Below are 22,598 nucleotides of genomic sequence, written 5' to 3'. Positions count from 1 at the left end.
CCGCTGGGGAGGGAGGACGCTGCTCTCCTCTCCCTGCACTTCACACTGCCTTCCCGGCATATCACTCTGCTGCTGGGGGGTGGGACCAACTACCTCTGCCCCCTGTAACTCAGCCTGCCGCTGGGGAATGGAGACTGGGCTCCCAATTCCCTGCAGGGCCGGTGGAGAGACCTCGGTCCCATCTCTACAGGCCACCTGGGGTTCTTCCCAGTAAATCTCTACAATATCTTCCCAGCGGAAGGGGTCTGGATCTGGGTCTGTCACCTTACTGTCCTGCTGAGCCTTCCCAATGAAGCGGAAGAGATCTTGGTAGTTTTGCTCCAGTTCCCACTCCAGGGCTGCTCTACCTCATGGGGGTCATCCCACTCATGCCTAGCCTCCCTCTCATAGAAAATGTCCTGCAGTCTGGTTTGCGCAGGGCTCCCGAAGCCAGGCTCTGCAAAGGACTCCCATAACAAGCCAGGACCATCAAACTCCTCTCCCTCTGGCTTGTCATGTTCGGCTGTCCAGGGTATATACTGTGCCATATACCACCAGAGCGCCTGGTAGGCATCCTCCAGCCATAGCTCCTGCCATACCCGGTGCTCTAGTTCCTTCACCCATTCCTCCAGGGGCTGCTCTCCCAGGAAGGGCATCCGCAGGGCCACTTGCTTCTGCAACCGCTGCTCTTCACTGGGGAGACTCTCACCCCGCTGGTATTGTACATTATCCAGGGCCTGGTACCAGATGCCTTTCCTTATTGCATCCCGGTCATCCATGTCACCCTTATTGTACTCCACTGCTGGTTCCATCCTGGTGCTGTCAGGGTCGCTGTACTCAGACATGCGTTGCCCTCAAATTGTAAATCCAAAGAAATGGTGTTCTGTAGCTGTCCTTCTGGCTGTAGGAACGATCCCGCCGCTTGCCACCAATTGTAACGGACCGTTTCACTTACAAGAGGATAAAACCCAGTTTAGGCGATAATCCCCTTTCCTCAGAAAGGCACAGCTACTGCAGAACATCAGAACTCACGAACTGGATATAGGTGAATAAGGTAGCACTCCAGCTGGAACCTCACAAATAGCTGCTAGCAGATGAATAGGAAAAGCAGACATCAGCTTACACTCCTAGCAGTCAAATCTCCAACAGCATACAGTGAATCCCCCCAAGAACGAGACAAGGCTCCGTGTTGAAGGTCAAGCAGTGGTCTGAGGTGCTGGGCACCCAGCCTGGTTTTTATTACATGAGTACACATACAGACCACACCCAGGGGGAGGCATAAAATAACCAATAACATAGATGTTACCTCCCACACATCCCCTCCCCTTAGTGTGACACATAATCCCATTAGGCATACAGTTTAAAATATACTTTTACACAACTTTCATAACTTTACAACCATACATCACATTCACATAAAAATACATATCCACAATCAATCCATTCAGGGGAACAACATATTAAAAAATGGCATGAATCCGACCAGGGGTTAAAAAGTTACTAAAAGTATCTTTTGTTCCTTCTGGCTCAAACAGTAAAAGTAAAACATCCCCACAATGCATCCTGGCTTCCTCCCTTCTGCCCTGGAGATAATTGGAGAGGAAATCTAATTATCCAGGACTAGAGGCAGACTCCATTAACCACATGGTTGCAAAACAACATAAAACTCTTTAAAATATATAAAGTTACTTTTCATACATTAAACACAGACATTTAACATATCCCCAGATAGCTCAGGTCTGCGTGCACATTATTAGGTGAATGGCACGCAGACCACACAAATACAGTTTAATTGCCATGGAGCCAAAGTCTTTCCCATAGTCTTTCATTATATGAATAGGCTCCATGGCATAGCTATCTGGGGGGTATCACTGCTCACACAGGGCAAGTACCGAATGGCCCCACTGTATTTAAAGGGCCAGAATGAGTGACATGCACTCTGTTAGGGCCGAATACTGTTTGTAAAGGGCCCAATCTCCCAGGGCCATAGTCCAAAGGCAGCAGGCGGGCAACCAGGCTTCTCCAGTTCTCAGTGGCGAGGTTGGTTTCGTCACAGTATCACCGTCCAATATTCTCTTTTTCCCCATAAAAGAATATTCCCAATAATCCACAGGAACAAATATCGCTGGTATCGCCAAATAATCCACACATGAGCCAAAGCTTAATGCTGGAACAAGACTGATTTACTGGAAGCAACAGGCATTCAATTTATACAGTAACAGACTCCTCCTCTGGGCCAGGCTAGATAACGGAGTTTCAGCAACATACTAAACTCAATTATCTGCTGGCCAGAAACATAAAAATTTTTAACGTTTTTGGAAAAGTACTTTCTACAACACATACCAATATGACATTAACATCCCTGGGTAGCGGAGGGTATTGGGAGTCACATATTCAAATCTCACGAAATTCCATTCGGTAGTTTCCGTGTTGCATTGTGTGGAAGTTTGATCGGCTCGCCATGTGGTGGTATCCGCTTTACAGTTCCATGGAATCAGCAGCAAGAGCCGGTCTCCGTTCGCGCCTAATCACACGAAAACTACCATTTGAACGTTGCAGTTTTATATATGGAAATGCTCCCCTTACTCGGTAGATTCTACCTCCCGAATGCCGGTTTGATTTGTGGGGTGGAAAGTAGTCAGCTGGGACTTCCACGATGACCGGGCGTTCGCATGGTTGCCCTGCCGAAAACAGCTCCAGGCAATTCATGCGTAAGTCCCGCTGACCGCATTCGTGAGATTTAAGATGGCCGCCATCCTTTGTTCTCGCCACGTGTTCGTATGCCGAATGGCGGCCACCTAGGAGCAAATAAGTTGCGGTTTTCACAACGTTCCAAGTTCTAATTGCTACCCAGGGTGGTCTCTGTTCGGTATACGAATATATTGATCAAATACATAAAAGAAACAAACCGATTATACGAATTTACACAGCAGGGAGAGGACATAACCAAAAGCACACAGGTAAGTACATAAAATTCCTTTACAAATCCCTCTGTTCCAAATGTACCAAACACACAAGAACCTGGCATCGTTAGATTTATAATACACCAACATATGCTGTAGGGTAGTACAAATGGTGAAGTACTCACAGAATCCCATGAAAGCTGTTTATTCAGTTGCAGTTCAAAGTCCTCTTTTAAAAAGCTGACATCTCCCCCTGTGTATCCAGCCAATTCCTGCAAATAAGCATTCATGGGTTACTATGGCAACAGGCATAAATACTGTCAAACCATCTTATCTCTTCACTGGGGATAACTGAAACAGATCCCCCCCCAAAAAAACTCTGTAAACAATCCAGAGGCATGAGAAAGCAATGCTTATTCCCATACTGGAAAACATGATAGAACGGTCACACATAATAATCATCAGAGCTTAAAGTGAGCTTCAGTGATTTAGGTGGTCATGGTGCCTGGAGTCTGTGTGTGCAGCTCTGCAGAAGCCGGATGTACAAGCTTATCTGGATTGATCTTGTAATTCTACTTGGGGCTTTGGATAGCAAAGAGAGCTATAGAGCATGTATTTACACTAGTACAAGGCAAATCGAACCCACAGCAGTTTGCTTGGGAGTATTTATACAGTGTAACAATGGCTTTTACCTGGTTGATTTTCAGCAAGGCACCTCTCTTTGGTAGAATTGAAGAATTACGAGAATCTATCACCATTGAGTGCTAAAACGGAGCAGAAATCAGAGATTAGTGACACTCTGAAAGGCATTGGCTTCACGTGCGGTTTCATGAAATGAGGGATGTCTCCTTACAGATAGAGACGATTTGAGAGTGTGTCCGCTTTCTTCTCGGATGGCGAAAGATGCCGTTCTCGCCAAACAGCCGAGTTCACGCCAAACCCCCTCCCATTTCAATGTATGGCTGGTTTTCCATATAGGGAACTGTTGGTAAATGTGGACATTGTATGTCAGGCTAAGTCGCTCAAGCAATGGTTTCCAATTAGTAGGAGGAAATAAAGGGGTTCTCTGTATTTACTTAGAAAATCTGTTCCTTACACTGATTTCAGTAGAGATTCCACGATCAGTCTCTCGCAATGAGCTCCACGGGAACTGACCAGTAACTTTGTACAAGTTGACAGAAAAACTACACAAAAAATAAATAAATAAAAACTTTACAATATTTCACAGACTAAAAACATACCAGAGATGCAGAAAAAATACAAGATTTAGTTATGTTAATGTTGCCCCCAAGCATTTCTTTTCGTTATACTATTTGGGAGAAATAAAACTACAAACTTCATGTGTAACTTGCTCAGCTACTTTAGCTCACACAGGGGTGTGCCATGACCCCCTATAATGCAGCTTGTAGAGTTAAAGTTATGCAGATCCAGATAATCAAACCTCACTTTGTTTTTGTAGAAAATCCATATTTATTCTGCTACATGATTTTCAGGACTGAATTGAAAGGGCTGTTTAAGTAAGGGAGCAGATGAAATAGATAAACATATACATGCCCCGCATTCAGGCTCCAATCCTTTATTATTTTTCCCCTCTCCCACATCCTATTTTTGAGATTTCATTCATGTTGTCCCATGGTTACTGAATACCCATGATGGCTTGTAGCATCACACTTCCCTTCCAGCAGCCCCAGAGACCATTTTCAGTGTTGTCAATCAAGATTAACAACACAACAAACAAAGGCATCTTTTTAAGGAGATGTATCTTGAATCATATGTCTTAGACAGAAAGCACCCACGAGCGGGGCACATTCTACAATCATGTAATAATTACGGTGTGTATATTGATCAGAACTGTTATACTGCTCGATAGGGCTGATCAATAACAGCTTAAGAAGCCTCCAAGGAGGTTTATTTATGAATTTTCTTTTTGCTATTTAGCAACAAAGGTAAAATGCAACCGGTCAGTGAGCAAAACCCAATGATGGGAGTAAAAACCTTTTAAAACTTACTTTCTTTCAAAATTGCCAACTTGGGGTTTGAAGAAGGACAGACCATAAGAGGTTTCCTTTGTTCCGTAAGAGAACTGGAAGGTCATCTTCTCAGCACGACCAAAGAGATTGGGAAGTTTGAGCCCAAGAACCTACAAAGCAGGTACATTTTATTTTCCAATGATAAGGACAGCGGTGGATTCCTGTATTACATGGGATAATGCTCTAACCTTACCAAATAAAACTATTACAATTTTATACAACCTTTTACAATCATTTAGTAAAATGTTTTTGTAAATCGTAAATTACTATACAAAGTGGCCCAGACTCCCAGGATTGTTCAGTAAAGTGAGCATTGGTGGGAATTAAAAAGGAATTTAAATTTTAAATCAAAATAGCTGAACCGGATACATAGTTGATTTGGAGAGTTTTTCCAAGCAAGCTACTTCGGCCTTAAATTTGAATTCCGACAATTCACACTTTAGTAAATAACCATCAAATTTGCTGTCTTGTTTTCTGGCAATGTTTCTGATCAGTCACAAAACTGCCTGTAAATGGGTTACTACCACAAACACCATCTGCTATCCCACAGTGCTTAAAGTGGCTCTGTCACCTTAGGGGGTCTTTGCAGATTTTCCAAAGACCCCTAATGGTGACTGCTCTGCTTGCAGTGCAGGGGTCCTGGCGTGCAGGGGTTGCTGCCATCTTGATCGGATGCTTCATTTCACTTGCCGGCAGCCCACGTCAGTGCTGTGCTCTCACACAGGACGGCTGAGGCCATGACAAAGCTTGACATAGGTAACTCCATCTTTTTGTCAAGCTTTGGAAAATTAACAAAAGACAAAACAGTCCCTACTTTGATTCATAAAATCTTTTTACTGCATTGAAATTTCAGTCTTTATAAGAATTTCATATAGTTTCAATCTCTGAAATGCTCATTTGTTTTTTGGTGGAGGTGACAGACGGTTTATAAAAAGATGCACTCAGGAGAGGCAAAAAAAAAAAGTGAGAAATTATTTTGTTCTATGCATTTCTACATTTGCTTTGAATTTAGCTAGAGCAATCTACAGCTTAAATCCATTCTGCTAAATAAGGAGGTCACTTATAGACGGCATCCTGCATGGTAACCGCTCATCGTCTCTTCAATGAGATGCAGAATATTAGAAGATCACAGAACTCCACAAGCTTACCATGCTGCCCTCATTATTGCCAACCATGGTATTGTAGCTCCCAGTTAACCTTCTCAGTTCTTTAACCTCAAATGTGACGTCCAAGCCATTGGGAAGAGCATCCTCACCTGAAAATTAAAGTGGAAACGGAGTGTCTTCTCAGGGATGGAACAGAGATCACCATTAAGAATAGTAAAGGTGCAGGATCTGTATATATGTTCAGCTTTTTGTGTACAAGTAAAGGAATAATCAGTTGGAAGACAAGCAACTGCCTTCCATTGATTTAAGGAAATTAAGGAAAGCACTTAATTTTTGCACATGTGTGATTGACGAGGAAATTTACTGCACTGTGTGACATCTTCGGCACTTTCACATGAGGGCACTGGCTGCGCTGTGTCATGCGCTGCATCAGGGCACTGGCTGCGCTGTGTCATGCGCTGCATCAGGGCACTGGCTGCGCTGTGTCATGCGCTGCATGAGGGGCACTGGCTGCGCTGTGTCATGCGCTGCATGAGGGGCACTGGCTGCGCTGTGTCATGCGCTGCATGAGGGGCACTGGCTGCGCTGTGTCACCTGTTCTGCAATAGGAACATCAAACACGAACTAAACCTCTTTATTTTGCACAGTCTGAAAAGTAGGAAAGATGCTAAAATAGCACTACATGTATTTCCTCCAACTATGGTACAGCTGGCATTCAGTAGCACATACATGAGACATATCAGTTTAAAGGAGGTCATGAAAAGGAGTCAAGCTACATGTTGTGGTATCGTGTCATTTCTCACCTTCAGTGGTGTCAATCAGGACTTCCACCTGCCGAAACACCCCCATGCGGAGCAACTTCTCTCTGGCTTCATGGGATTTTCTCATAACCTGAAGTTATGGGATAAAATAAATAAATAAAACAATCAAAAGATTAATGTACAGAATATTATAGTGCGATCAATGTTGCATACTGCCATGTTTGGGATTGAGTTGAATTCATTGTGAGATTTTTGAAAGGCCTCCATGACCAGTATTCCTGTAATTTATACCTCTAACCCGGGAGGATAGAAGTGTCAGAGTTATTTATAATATACTAGCTTGCCCAATGTATAAACACAATTCTATGGCATTTAAGTCCCAGAAGGCCTAAAAAACACATTTAAAAAAAAATAAAGATAGCTCCAGATAGCTGGAGTTTGGATTTTTATACTTGGACTTTCTACCATTTAGCTTATATGCTTTTGAGAAGTCTTAATATTGTTTTTATTATTTTTTATCTCTACAATAAATCGTTATTTTTTATATCAGTCCATATAGTCCTTTCTAGCCTCCAGGAACACTATGTGGGGAATGCTATCCCAATAAATTAGCATATTGCCAACAAACCTCAGAGCCAGGAATTCAAGGCTCTGTCTAAGGTGAGCATAACAATTACTATCTCACTATTTTGTATACACTATCTGTACAATACCACCTATGAGGTTCCCTCTCTCTCTGCTTGTTCCATATCTTCGGGAGAACATCGTTTGGGATAAAGCAGTGTGTTGCTGCCTCAAGAGCAAAAAGGAGTCACTTACGGAGCCAATAGCTTATAGGCTCCAACCCACGTGAGTGGTTTCAACCAATTGCTACTATTATTCATTTTTTATTTTTGTAAACCATCTGCACTATATTCTCTCTTTTTGTTGTTTTACTTTGTATGTACATTTGGACACATTGTATCACTATGTTGGAGGGGTGAGTATACCCCCTCATTATTTATATTAATATTCATTATAGCGCGCCACTCGCTGGTATATTGTTTATACCTTTTTATTCTTATATTTTGCACTTTATTGTGGATTAAGGTATTCCACTTTTTGTGTTGAGCTGCTTTTATTCAGGCACTTTAGTATATCACTCACTATCTCAGTAAGGGATAGTTATTGTTTTCTCTGTGTGTTTCATACCAAATACCTTTGTGTGTACACATATTTATAAACCGATCCCCTTGATACGAGCGGAAATCAATAGATATAGGAACGAGTGATGTCATACAATAAAGTCACAATATCTGTTTTAGGCTTAAACTGTAGAACATAGTTTGGTAAAATGTGCACCACTAACTGGATTAAAAATATAAAAAAATCCGCTATAGTGCAGTAATATGTATATATTGATCTTCATACTTGATTTAAAGTATCACTTTAAACTACAAATAGAGCACCTCTGGAATACTCACATCAATAAGATTTTTCGCCTTAAAGACATCAGCAATTTCATACATAACAAGGTCATCTTTCGTCCTTCCAAGCCCTTCAAAGTTGACATGCTGTACCACAATCTTACGATAAGAGTAAAAGATTTGGGTTAATGAGATTATCTCAAGTTTGTGCACAGGTGATTATTATACATCAGTAGTGGATGACCTAAGTGGACTACGCTTCCCATCATGCATAGCCAGAGTAAACATCTGGTACGCTGTCAATGTAAGCAATCACAACAATGCATTTCAAATGCTAATAAATAATAACATAATAATAATAATAATAATAATAACTTAGAACAAACTTTTTAGTTGATGTCTGAATAATCGTATAAGAATGTAAAGCTCATCACAAAGAGGCATCCTTTCTCCCTCCTCCCCCCCAAAAATATGTTTCCAGGAAGGAGAACGATCTTTACATCCCTTACTGCTGGGAGCTGGGAGAGTTAAAGTGTAACGCTATATTTTGACCAAGCCCTGCGAGAGCTTGCCAGAGCTACAACCTCCAATGACATAAGGACTTATTCATTAACCCAAATTAGATTGTGGAAAACCAATAAAGGAATTGCAATGGTAAAAGAGTAACCATGAAAGGAAAATGATTATCTATGTTTAATGCAATACATTAATAATGCATGAAAATTCTTTTATTTTTTTTAAATTAAACAAATATGATACTTATCGTGAAACACCTATTCAGCAGCTTTTACTGAGATATGAAGTCCTTAACAACCCAGGAGCATGTCTGCTCATCACACAGGATAAAAACACAATAGTAAATATTTTACAAAGTGAACTTTCTTCCATCACCACGGATGGACCAGTCAACGTTTCAACCACGTTAGTCTTTGTAAAGCCTGGCTCCCAATATGCACACAGTGAATATATAGCATTCCCATTAATAAGTGATATGATCCAATTAAACTTCAAACAAACCACTATAATACAAACACAATTACAGGTTACCATAGCAATAAAAAAAAAATAAAAAAAATATTCTTCTGTATGTATATCCAAATAGGATCACGCAAAAATAAAAATAAATAAAAAATAGTTTGGGGAAGGATGGAAGCAAAAAAATGTTTTCAACGTTAGTAAGAATTCATTTTAATAATATGTAAAAGATAATGGTATGAGAATTTGTATATTTCTTTTCACCCACATTTTTTCATTTTAATGGGAATGTCTCTCTCTGTGGATCAGTGAGCTCAGACCAAGTCGTGCATGATTTGTGCTCACCATGCTTACATACCTTGTAACAAGTTGTGGTTTAGACAGCAAGCACGTTTATTGCCAGTTTGGCAGCTCTCAGAGACTGGCTTATAGCTGTGGGATTTTTACAAATTGCTGCAGTTCTAGGCCATTCCAGCACAGGTACTCTCTGCATTATCAACTTTGCATTAATGTAAACTTGTGATGGTGCTTAAAGTGTCTGTCAGACAAAATTGCAAAGTTGGGAGAATAGATAGAGAGGCGATAACTATTTGGCTTAAAGGGACACTACAGTCACCAGAACAATTTTATCTTAATGAAGAAGTGCTCTTGGTGTACAGAACATGCTCCTGCAGCATCACTGCTCAATTCTCTGTCATTTAAGAGTTAAAGGAACACTCTAAGGTCAGGAACACAACCATGTATTCCTGACCCTAGAAAGTTTAACCCACTATTTAGGTGGCTTTCCCCCCACTTAGCCCCCTTAAAAGGAATTAAAACTCACCTTATTTCCAGCGACGCGCGGGTCTGCCGGCGCTAGCTTCGTCCCTTGGTGACATCATCAGATTTGCCAATTTTTAGCCAATCCAATGCTTTCCCACAGGGAAAGCATTGGATTGGCTAAAATAAGCAAGGGAGCGGGGCCAAACACCGTTTTGGCCAATCAGCACCTCCTCATAGAGATGCGTTGAATCAATGCATCTATGAGGAAAATTCAGCGTCCCCATGCAAAGCGTGTAGATGCTGAACGGCAGTGCTGCATACTGTGCAGCACTGCGCCAGGAAGCACATCCAGTGGCCATCTGAGGAGTGGCCACTTGGAGGTGTCCCTAGGGGCAATGTTTGCATTAAAATGCCTGAAGGCATTGATTATACTCACCAGAACAACTACATTAAGCTGTAGTTGTTCTGGTGACTATAGTGTCCCATTAAATCACTTTGTTTATGCAGCCCTAGTCACATCTCCCTGCATGTGACTTACACTGCCTCCCTAAACACTTCCTGTAAATAGTTACCTAATGTTTACACTTCCTTTATTGTAAATTCTGTTTAAATTTAGAATGTATTATCTCCTGCTCTGCTAATAGCTTTCTAGACCCTGCAGGAGCCTCTCGTATGTAATTAAAGTTACATTTACAGAGCAGGGGATAACCACTTTTAAAGTTAGTAACATCTGGTTGAAAATTAAACTTTTTGTTTTCATTCAGGCTGTGTCAGTCACAGTCAGGGGAGGTGTGGCTAGGGTTGCAGAAACAGAAACAAAGTGATTAACTCCTAAATGGCAGAGAATTGAGTATTGAGACTGCAGGGGCATGATCTATACACCGAAACTGCTTAATTTAAGCTAAAGTTGTTTTGGTGACTATAGTGTTCATTTAAAGAGGAACGGTCATGTTCATTTTATTTCAGTTTTCCTTTTCCTATGGCCTTGAAAGCACACTGTGGCTAGAGCTGTATAAACAGAAACAAAAGTGATTTAACCTTTGAATGTCAGGGACTTGAGTAGCGAGATAGCAAGGGCATGATCTACACACCAAAATTGCTTTATTACACTAGTTTTTTAACCCCTTAAGGACACATGACATGTCATGATTCCCTTTTATTCCAGAAGTTTGGTCCTTAAGGGGTTAAAGAAAAAAAAAATAGATAAGGTTTTTCAGAATCCATTGTGATTTCACATGCACATTAGCATCTAACTCCACTTTCTGTGGCTGTCAAATCATAGACTTCCCAATGCAGCTCAACGAGAAGTGTTTGCAAGGCAGGTGCTCTGGGCAAGGATACAAACTGCTTTAGGTGTGTGGAGCGTCCCTCTGACAAATAAATAAGTAGAAACTGAAGATACTTACATTTTTGTTTTCTAGAATTTCTTGCCTTTTCTGTGGTTCCACTTCCACGAGATCAGCATCATCTCCAGAGGATCCAAAATCAGGACCACTCATAGGCAGCGGATCCAAACTCTGCAGCCATAAAACAGTATATATATAAAAAAAAAAACAACACTATATGGGAAATAAAAATAAATGTATTCCTTACCAATGGAAACAGTAAAGGACATACGCATGCCACCAACAAACCAATTCTTACTGTGGCATCACTCACAGACTGCCATAAATATCAATGTTGACAGCACATCTCTCTGTAAACCCAGCTACAATCATCCAACTCCCAACTCTATCACTCTCTGTAAACTTCAACTTAAAATGTACCAAGCGATTGGCTTACTACCATAGAAAGAAGCTCATAAACAATCGGGTTTAATCACTAAACAGAGAATTGTTATGTTGCTTTTATAAGAAAAAGGCAAATTTTACTCCAAAACAAGGCTGGTAAAAGTGGTCATGTGGAGAAATTCTCCAACTTAGCTAAAACATGTTTGGATATTTTAGTCTGAGTTTCTAAACTTGGCATTTAGTGGAGGAAACAATGTGTCTTATTTATATAGACTGGTTTCTAAACACATTTATTGTAGTTTAAAGCGACACTAGTCACCTGAACAACCACAGCTTATTGAATTTGTTCTGGTAGGTAGAATCATTACCTTCAGGCTTTTTGCTGTAAACACTGTCTTTTTAGAGAAAATGCAGTGTTTACATTACAGCCTACTGATAACTTCACTGGCCACTCCTCAGATGGCTACTAGTGCGCAGCACTGACATTCAGTGTGTCCTCCCTCTGCATGCAGACACTGAACTTTCCTCATAGAGGATGCAATGAAACATCTCTATGAGGAGATGCTGATTGGCCAGGGCTGTGTTTGGCTTTGTCCCCAATCTGCCTCCTTGACAGTCTCAGCCAATCCCATGGGAAAGCATTGTGATAAACTCAGAGAATTACTTCTGATAATGTCAGCCAAGCAGACAGATCAGGGGCAGAGCCAGCAGCTGCAGACTTGAACAAAAGTAAGATTGTACTATAGTTAGCAGGGCTAGATGGTGGTTTTAACGCTATAGCGTCAGGAATACATGCTATTCCAGCTATATATTTATATTAAGAAAAGGAAAATAGAAGTAAAACCACTATTTCATATAGACAACACCCTGTGTGAAAAATGAATAAAAAAAGTGTATAATTATATATATATATATATATATACATATACATATACACACACACACACACACACATATACACACACACACACACACACACACACACACAACAGTATTTAACACAGTGTCCAGTGGTTGTGAATATAATAAAATTAATCTGCTTCAAGGTGCCAGTACTGGCTTTGGTAGATGTCCACAGGTAAGGCAGGCAGATAAGATGTAGTTGTAATAAAACAATTTATTAGAGATAACATACAATCAGGATACAAACAAAAGCACTGTGTAACAACAAGGATATACACTATTGCAAGAAGTCCTTATAAAATACAGCATAAAATATACAGCAAACGCGTTTCGACAAAAGTCTTCCTCTGTGCCATGTTGATAGATACTGGCTGTTCTTTTATATGATTTAGTTGATAGGCGAAATCAATTCACCCGCCGATATGTCGGTTTACTTCCGGGTCGCGTGTCACTTCCGGTCACGCTCGTGCGTCAGTTTGCCATCGTTGTGACGTTCCTCCCGTCTAATTTTGATCAAGTCTCTCTGTTATAGGAAGTGCTGTGGCATCCATATTATAAGTGGATAACCATGCCCACAATTGGAATAATATAATGCTTGAAGTGTTCTGAGCCTTTTTTAGAAGGGGCACAAAAAGAGCACACAGGGATACGGACGAGGAATCAATATCGGAATCTGGCACAAGAAAGAGGCTCATTACGAGACGTGGCCAGAAGGGGAGAACCTTCTGGGGGAAGAGGGAGGCCCCCAAGATTCCAGACATGATACCAGTTTTCAACATCTCGTCCAGAAGACTCCTCCCTGATGAAATTAATCTACTTAGCAAAGGGTTATCCTTTGTTCCCACTAATGGACCTAATCAACTTCAATGGGAGAGCGAACTATTCAAATTCGGACGCACTATGCGACTCAAAGATTTTTTCAAAAACTATCCACCACAGGCGACAGATCAAAGTTCAAACCGAAAAGTATTTTTGATCCAATATCCAACCAGGCCACGATCAAGACTTTTCTACGTTCAGTGGAGAAAGAAGCAAGAGATATTTTTAGTACACAGCACAAGCCGCACTCTAACTGCACTGCTAGGGACAGAGAGATCATTACATCATTGTCCAGTGACAGTAAAATCGTGATAAGACCAGCTGACAAGGGGGGAGGCATAGTTGTAATGGACTATGCGAACTATCGAGATGAGATCCTCAACCAACTAGGCGACCAACATACGTACCTTCAGATCCCTATGGACCCCACATTGCAACTTCAGAACCATTTGGATAGGATACTCAAGAGAGGCCTGGAAGCGGACTATCTAACTAAGGAATTATATGAATTTTTAACACCATCAAATCCCAGGACACCCGTCCTGTATACTCTACCGAAACTGCACAAAAACGTTGAAAAAACCTCCCGGTCGGCCCATTGTGTCAGCCAAAGAGGGAATCCTGGAACCTATAGCCCAATGGCTTGATTTTCTCATGAAGGAGACAGTGGTCAATCTCTCAACATGCTTGAAAGACATACCCTCGTTCCTACGACTAATTTCGGCAGTGGATTAACCTCCTGAACCAGTGATGCTCTTGACTTGTGACATTAAAAGCCTCTACACTGTCATCCCTCACCTTGACGGCATAGCAGCTACTAGACAAGTATTGGCAGAATCCTCACATTACCAAGGTCCACCCATCGAATTTGTAATGGAACTACTAGAAGCAGTATTAACATGCAATTATTTTCACTTTGAGAACACCTGGTATCGCCAGATAGCGGGCACCTCAATGGGGGCAGCCATGGCACCCATGTATGCCAACTGCTATATGTATAAATTCGAGATGGAACACATTCTGGAACCATTCAAGACTAAGATTTTATTTTTTGCACGGTTCATTGATGACCTGTTCTTCAAAGTGAAAGGTGACCCTGACATCGTCTCTGACATGGTAGCCACAATCAACATGGCGAGCCCTAATATTGAACTGACTATGACAGCCAGCAGGACCACCGTTGACTTCCTCGACGTGAGAGTGGGCATTGAAAACAGTAGAATTATATATACCTTGTTCACTAAATCCACTGACCGCAACACACTCTTACATGCCGATAGCTTCCATCCAAGCCATCTGAAAGCTTCCTTACCATACTCTCAGTTCCTGAGGGTCTTCAGGAACAATTCTGACCCTATTAAAGCACAGGAACAAATCAACACCATGAGGGACAAGTTCCTTGAACGGGGCTATAAGAAAGTAATCCTGGATAAAGCCCTATTAAAATGCCAGCAGCAGAAGGCAAGTTCTAATAATACAGTTCAACGTTTGGTGTTTCCAACAATTTACAACACAGCCTCCTCAGCACTGAGAAGAGCTGTCAATACGAACTGGCGTATACTCCGCAATGACGCCACTCTTCCCAAGGAATTTGCTGTTCCGCCAATGATGAGCTATAAGAGAAACAAGAGTTTGAGGGACTTACTTGTAAAGACGAATCCTTGTCTCTGCTATGACAATAAAACAACTATCAGTAACCATGGGTGCTACCGATGTTTAGGATGCGTTACCTGTGGACATATGGTCCCGGGCGCACATTCTCACATCCACACACCGGTAAGCAGTACACCATCAAACACCGCTTGACCTGTACTAGTGATTTCGTCATTTACAAACTGTCATGTCCCTGCGGCCTAGTTTATATAGGCAAAACCCATTTACCTTTAAGGGAACGGATTCGAAACCATCGATCAAATATTCGAGTCGCATATCGTGATGGGGCATCGGAATTTCCCGTTGCCAGACATTTTTTGGAATTAGGACATACCCTTCCATCACTCAAATTAATGGCGGTTGATCACATTCCATTACCAAGGCGAGGGGGAGATCGGAAGAAAATGCTCCTACAGAAAGAAATCCACTGGATCAGAACTCTGGACACGATTGCACCAAAGGGACTTAATGAGAAATATTCTCTAGCAGTATTTTTATAATCGTTTTGTTTTGGCTCAGGCTACATTACAATGAACCCAGTACATATCTGAATAAACTCAGGAGCCCACCCTGGGGGATAGGCTATGAGTCTTCAGAGTACGGAGGAGTAACCATAGCCCTATTGGTCTGATGTATACAGTCGTGTATTGATCCTAGTGTTAACTAATAACCCTCCCCTCCTAAGCAGGCGTAGGTTAGGTGACCTGACTTTATCCATGGCTGACTATATATGCTACCACCTAATTCCCTGCATATGAGGTGGTCGAATTCGGACCATTCTGGCGTTTATTAATTTTGGATAATGTTTGTTAAGGCTCTGTAGGTTCAGTCGTTAATTTTAGTAGGTGATTGGCAACATTAATAGAATTGACCACTTTGTTAAATAATGTATCGCCTTGTGCGATGTTTTGTAGCTATGGGAAGCACAGCATGGTATTGATTAGGGTCAACAGACCTTAACCCCTTAAGGACACATGACATGTGTGACATGTCATGATTCCCTTTTATTCCACAAGTTTGGTCCTTAAGGGGTTAAACACTCAAGTGGAGATATATGGCTTTGTACAGTTTATCACTACTAATTTTTAACCTGTCAGCTAAGTGACTAGCAGGACGACAGCAGATAGGAATAGGTTGTTGTTGCCTTTATTCTTTCATAGATATTGCTTAGAGTGCAGTGTGACAGTTCACACTTGAATGTTTCATATTAGTGTGGTCCTTTAAGTGACTAGCAATGCCTTTCATGTCCTGAATAATGTCTGTTGGTTTGTCCCCCAGCTCTAACATTTGTTTTTAGGTATATTGTTGGAGTATACTTTTCTCCATATGTATGTTTTATGTTACGTTTTATTTTTTGCAGCTGATGAATATGATCACACTCTGTGCTGTTAGGAGGCAGACCCTGTGAGCCTCGGTCCGCGCCCGCTAAGGTAGGGTAGCGTCTGGTTGCCATGGGGACGCCCCTCGCAGTGCCGGGCACTGGATGGACGCATGCGCGATGACGTCATCCACACGCGACCGGCGTTTTCAGCGTGGCAATTGACCGGACGGCTTGTGGAGGCTTGCACCCAGCCAGGTGTGGTAAGTACACTGCTTGATTAGGGGTTATTGGTGTGGTATATATGTGGAATCTTGTTATTTGCTGACCTTGTCCTGATGAAAGTCTGATTGGTCAGACTGAAACGTCGATTTTTTAACTTGGAGCATTAAAAGTTAATTTGTATTTCTACAAATTGAGTCCGTGGAGTGCTATTTACATATATATATATGTATTAAGGCCGTTTGGCCTGTATTTGTGGGAGGGGCTTAAATTAATTCACTCCCCTATATAAGGGACACCCCTTACCTGACTCTTATCGCTTGAGGTCAGCATCAGAATGATTTCCACTTCCGGGTCATCCAGACGCCATTTTACCTGATTACTCCATGAGGTTTTCTAAGCAGAGCTGTGTCAGGAATCCAGCCACAGGCTTTTCCGGCCTACCACCTTCTTTCTTCAATCCATCGCCGTGGATGGTGCCCAAGTGACTCACAAACCGTAAGTCGACCTACCCGTTACGCCAGGCATCAGTCCCACGGCACCATTCACGGGTCAGGTCCTCACTTTACGGCTGCATTTTGTCTAAGTCTGTTCTAAAACTATTGCATGTTCATGCATATCATTTGTTTAAACCCCCTACCAGTCTTTGGGTGTACTACAGGCTTCTTAGACATAATCACATTTCATGTACAAACCAACGAACCACCGCATTTTCGCCTACACACTGACCCCTACCGGTCATTCAGTGTACTACAGGCTTCTTAGACATTATCGCATTTCATGTACAAACCAACGAACCACTGCATTTTCGCCTACACACTGACCCCTACCGGCAATTCGGTGTACTACAGGCTTCTCAGACATTATTGCATTTCATGTACAAACCATCAAACCACTGCATTTTCGTCTGCACAGGCTTCTCAGACATTATTGCATTTCATGTAAAAAACAACCAACCACCGCATTTTTCACCTACACACTGACCCCTATCGGTCATTCGATGTACTACAGGCGTCTTAGACGTTTTTTGCATTTTCATATACAAACCAATAAACCACTGCATTTTCACCTACACACTGACCCCTACCGGTTTTTGGTGTACTATAGGCTTCTTAGATATTATCGCATTTCATGTACAAATCAACGAACAACTCTTTTTTCGCCTACACACTGACCCCTACTGGTCTTTTGGTGTACTACAGGCTTCTCAGACATTATTGCATTTCATGTACAAACCAACAAAACACTGCATTTTTCACCTACACACTGACCCCTATCAGTCATTCGGTGTACCACAGGCTTCTTAGACGTTTTTGCTTTTCATGTACAAAACAATAAACCACTGCATTTTCACCTACACACTGACCCCTACCGGTCATTCAGTGTACTACAGGCTTCTCAGACATTATTGCACTTCATGTACAAACCAACTAACCACAGCATTTTCGCCTACATGCTGACCCTTACCGGTCAATCGGTATACTATAGGCTTCTCAGACTTTATTTCACTTCATAAGCAAACAAACTAACTACAGCATTTTCGCTTTTATACTGACTCCTATCTGTCAAACGGTAGGATTAACCCCTTCAGGACACATGATATGTGTGACATGTAATGATCCCCTTTTATTCAAGAAGTTTGGTCCTTAAGGGGTTAAAGGGTATTTTAACATACAATCAGCATTTCTGACCCCTACTGGTCAACAGCAAAACAGTCTTCACATGTCATATACAATTTACCAGCCAATATAAATTACACATAAGATTGTTTTAAACATAACCATAAACCATAAATTAAACTCCAGCACGGGCTCAACTTCGGGTTTAATTCACAATAATTTACATTTCACATCAAGACCAACAGTGGTTCTATCAACACTGCCACCTACAGGTCTGTCAAGTACATTGACAATTTTCATGGGGTTTTACAAACACCAAAACACTGACACCTATAGGTCAACAGACAAACAACATTTCACATACCAATCAGTATCCAACTACACTGCCACCTATAGGGCACTGGGCAGATCTCCAGTGCACTTGCATTTTGCAACACCATGTTCACTGACCCCTACCATTCAATAAGACATCCAACAATTCACATAGCAAGCACTATATCAACATCTGGTATCAATACATATATTATTACACAATAGCAGACGCATCTGTATATACGTAACTGGTAATATAGTTCACATACATTTTACACAGCACGCTGCTCACACAACAGACTTTCCCCTAGCAAGGTGACATACAACATACAAGGTGGAGACAGACCACATTTTCACTTGTACATACGGCACTTAATGGGTTAAGATTGATACATATTTAACCAGTATGGCTACGATGTTTAATATTTACACATCACGGCACTTTACTTTTCACATATACTGTACGTATTAAGATAAGCTTGGTCTATGCCATATTTCCTTATGCCATACAGTTTTATCCATTCAGCTTACAGTTACTACTAAAAACCTATAGGGATTGTCAGGTTCAATACCATACTACCAAGTACATACACCTGCTCACGTAGTTATTCATCTCTTACCTTCCCTGGAATAGTAATAGTATACTGGCAATTAGGGTTCTAGGGCCCAATAGGTATTACCCCCTTTTTTTCTCTGCATTATGCTTCGGTTAGTGGTCCCGCGAGGCCAACACCCCGCCTCACACTCGGAGGCATACACCCCTCGGGCCACTTGTGAGCTAGCCGCCTCGCATTGTATCATAGAGAGGGCCTCACCTGTCACTCCCCTTCCTATTTTCTGGTTACTGTCACCGAGAGGCCAACATCCTGCCACAACGTTCGGTGGCCACTCAAAATCCCCTCGCGCCAAGCATAGATAGAGCCTCTCAAGCCACTTGGCAACTAGCAGGGCCTCACCAGTCACCAAAAAACACCAAGCCTAATCGTTTCGCCTTACGGCTTAGCTAGCAAGCCAGTACAAGAACCCTGGGTACAAATAATAATTGCAGTCTTTATTGTTATTTAAGTATTTCTCAAAAAGATGGTGAAGAATCACCTCTTCCTAGCACCCCGGCTAGAATTGATACACCTTCAAGCAGAGGAGATGTTGCTAGTCCAGCAGCAATCAGATCCTGGACGATCCCACACATTACCACCGACCTAAGGAGGTGACAAATACCCTACCCTGCTACAGCAAGGAAAGCAGAGTTATTCAAACTCCTCCATACATCAACGGACAACACGGAGGCAGGGGAAGGCCCAGCTACATCAACTCAGGTGACACCCAGGCTATACTAGCCTCACTCATAAACTCATGAGCCAAAAAATTTATGACAGACTGGCAATCTCGAGTTGGTCACCACAGCCCTCACAAGGCTGGGCCTCACGCTACTGTACAACCAGCACCAACCAAAACTCGGTTACCTGGTACAATCAATTCTTATGACACACAAGACGTTAACCCTGCACGTATGATGTCAGCACATTGGGGAAGCAAGGCATATATATGTATGATGATGTATCTGTGGTGGTCAGATCCAGGGATTCCAGGTAAATCGGGAACTGACCATCCCTTGGTTGGGTTGGCAATTGGAATATGCAGAGATGTTTATTTTTGCAGGTACCCATACAGAAGGGATTTTGTCCCAAACAAATGGACGAGCGCTCTCAGGCTCCAGGTACCAGCACCTCTGAACTACCAGAGACCATTGATATGAGTAGTTGCATTGCATATAGACTGTTGCATATATGTTCAAATGGTTCAGGGCACATGACAAACCATGTGTCCCAATACAACTTACAAATAACGTACACACCAATGCATTTTCAACACTACTGACTCATCACCCTTCCAGACTTGTAGTAGATTTACTAAAGCTCTGGAGCTTCAAAGGTCTCCCATACAGGTATCATAAACACACCTTCAAGGAATATAGCATGCCCTCACTTACAGTCAGCACAACAAAACCATTGGCTATAAACACACTCATAGCCAAGATCTGCAGAGGGGTCTTCCAATCTCCACCATTTACAGCAGGGCACCAAACACAAACACATTGGTATTGTCACAAGGAATCTTCCCTTAAACAAAGACTAACCATAGACTTATTGGCACCACACACCTCCGCTACCCCAAGTCTCAACTCCCTCATACCCTCCAAGGAGTTTTCTTACTATACAACACCATTGATCTACCTTTACAGCTATCACTCAAGCATGGGTTGAAGCTTGGTTAAGTAAGACCAATATCATCAACGCAGTAAACGGCTACCATCTACCCTACACACTGGCACTTACATGGCATAAATTGGGCAATCCTTTCCCCGCTCAACTTTCCAGCTCCAGATTAGCCTATCGATATTCGCAGATACTCTGTGCTGGTTATGATAACATATCCAGAGGTCTTACAGTCATACACTATCTAGAAGACTTCTTGTTGATCAAAGATAACATATTTTTCACTAGAAGCCTCACGGCAGCTTAGTCTGGTTGACCACTTGGGCATCCCAGTACCCCATAAGAAACAGAAGGCCCAGACACTATCATCACATTACTGGGCATACAACTTGAGTCAGCATCCATACACGCAAGTTACCACAAGACAAATAGGGAACATTCTCATCCACATCAATCACTACCTCCTGCTTAGTACTTACAACTGCAAGGAACTACAATCCCTACCAGGTTCCTTAATTTTGCCACGCCAATCATACCACAAGACCACGCTTTCACATCCAGAGTACTTTCCCCTTTTTTCCACACTTCCAACATGATGATCAGAGGATGTCCCTAGACACCTGCACATGGGGGGAATTTCTTAACCACTTGGCATGGTAAAAGCATGTTCCTTCCAGGATTGTCTGACACTTCTCCAACCAGATGGTCAGACGCGGCTGTGGCGAAACCAACCTCGCCACTGGGCCCTGGAGAAGCCTGTTTGCTAGCCTCCTACCTACTGACTATGGCCCCTGGGTTATTTGGGGCATATTGTACTGTATATTGCTGCTACTGGCCCTTTTAACAGCATCTATGGACATATTGGGACTTTTGGGACTACTGTCCCTTTAAGACTGTGATACATATTCTAGTGTACTGCCTGTAATATTATATGTGTATTAAGTTTAACCTGGGATATGTATGCAGCATTGGCAATCAGTGTAATTGGCAATCAGTGTAATGTATTCTTTGTCCTCTGGGTGGCCGCCATTCGGGAAACAAACACGTGGCGGCGGCCATCTTAAACTACCGAACAGCGGTGTTTTGCCGTCGAGTGTCTGGAACTAAAATCGGACACTTGACTAGGCAAACACCGCTGAGACCTCCATACTTCCAGAAATTCGTATGGAAACTACCGAATGACCCGCCGTTCGGTAGAAAGAGCCCCATAAACAAGGGAATTCATTCAAACCCTCTCCAGGCTCTATAACACAGGCAATTCGTCTGTTTTCATTCCCTTGTTTGTGACCGACCGCAGGGCCAAAATGCATGGAACTGTTTTCGGATACTTTACCCATGCGGTCGGTCAAATCTTTGGAACCCCATATCTCACGAACCATTCATCCGAATTACTTGAATTTTGGATATGTTGTCCCCCTGAATAAGGGCTATCCAGCGATGCTGGATTTAAAGGTGTACCCCCTGTTTTTGGGGTACATCCAGGAATTGGGGAAAAGGGTGTACGGTATAATTATGTTAAGTGCTAATCTAAGGGGAGGAAATGTGTGGGAGGTACATCCATGTGATTGGTTAAATTCATCCTCCCCCTGGGAGTGTCCTGTATGTACTTGTTTGTAATAAAAGCCAGACTGGGTGTCCCAGTCTAGAGTTCCTGTTTTACCCTCAAAGTGATGTGTCGTCTCATTATTGGGGGAAGGATTTATTGCATGCTGTTCCAGTTGACTGCTAGGAGTACAAGCCTATTCGTATGGTTCCTATTCAATGGTCTACAGCATTCATACGCTTGGGAGAATTTAAAGGTTTCTCGGATTCGGTGATTATGGTGTCTGCCAGAGTGCTTGGAGTCCTCAGGAAGCACTAGGAGCATCCATTAACGGAGGTACC

At 42.2% G+C, this 22,598-nt stretch overlaps 1 protein-coding gene across 1 annotated transcript in view; it reads right to left on the bottom strand.

The window, feature by feature from the left end:
* SAMM50 (SAMM50 sorting and assembly machinery component) overlaps positions 1-22,598 on the bottom strand; it is a 31,569-nt gene that overhangs the window by 6,000 nt on the left and 2,971 nt on the right. The window contains exons 2-10 of the mRNA XM_063445052.1: positions 11,329-11,439; positions 8,243-8,344; positions 6,822-6,909; positions 6,061-6,167; positions 4,892-5,022; positions 3,979-4,066; positions 3,736-3,864; positions 3,575-3,646; positions 3,068-3,154 (exon numbers count right to left, since the gene is read on the bottom strand). Of these exons, the coding sequence (XP_063301122.1) occupies positions 3,068-3,154; positions 3,575-3,646; positions 3,736-3,864; positions 3,979-4,066; positions 4,892-5,022; positions 6,061-6,167; positions 6,822-6,909; positions 8,243-8,344; positions 11,329-11,439 (915 nt within the window). The remainder of the gene's footprint in view (positions 1-3,067; positions 3,155-3,574; positions 3,647-3,735; positions 3,865-3,978; positions 4,067-4,891; positions 5,023-6,060; positions 6,168-6,821; positions 6,910-8,242; positions 8,345-11,328; positions 11,440-22,598) is intronic.

This window comes from Pelobates fuscus, chromosome 3 (genome assembly GCF_036172605.1).
Source record: "Pelobates fuscus isolate aPelFus1 chromosome 3, aPelFus1.pri, whole genome shotgun sequence".
Taxonomy (NCBI): domain Eukaryota; kingdom Metazoa; phylum Chordata; class Amphibia; order Anura; family Pelobatidae; genus Pelobates; species Pelobates fuscus.
Note: the sequence above shows the minus strand (reverse complement) of the source record. Positions and strands in the feature narration are given on the sequence as shown.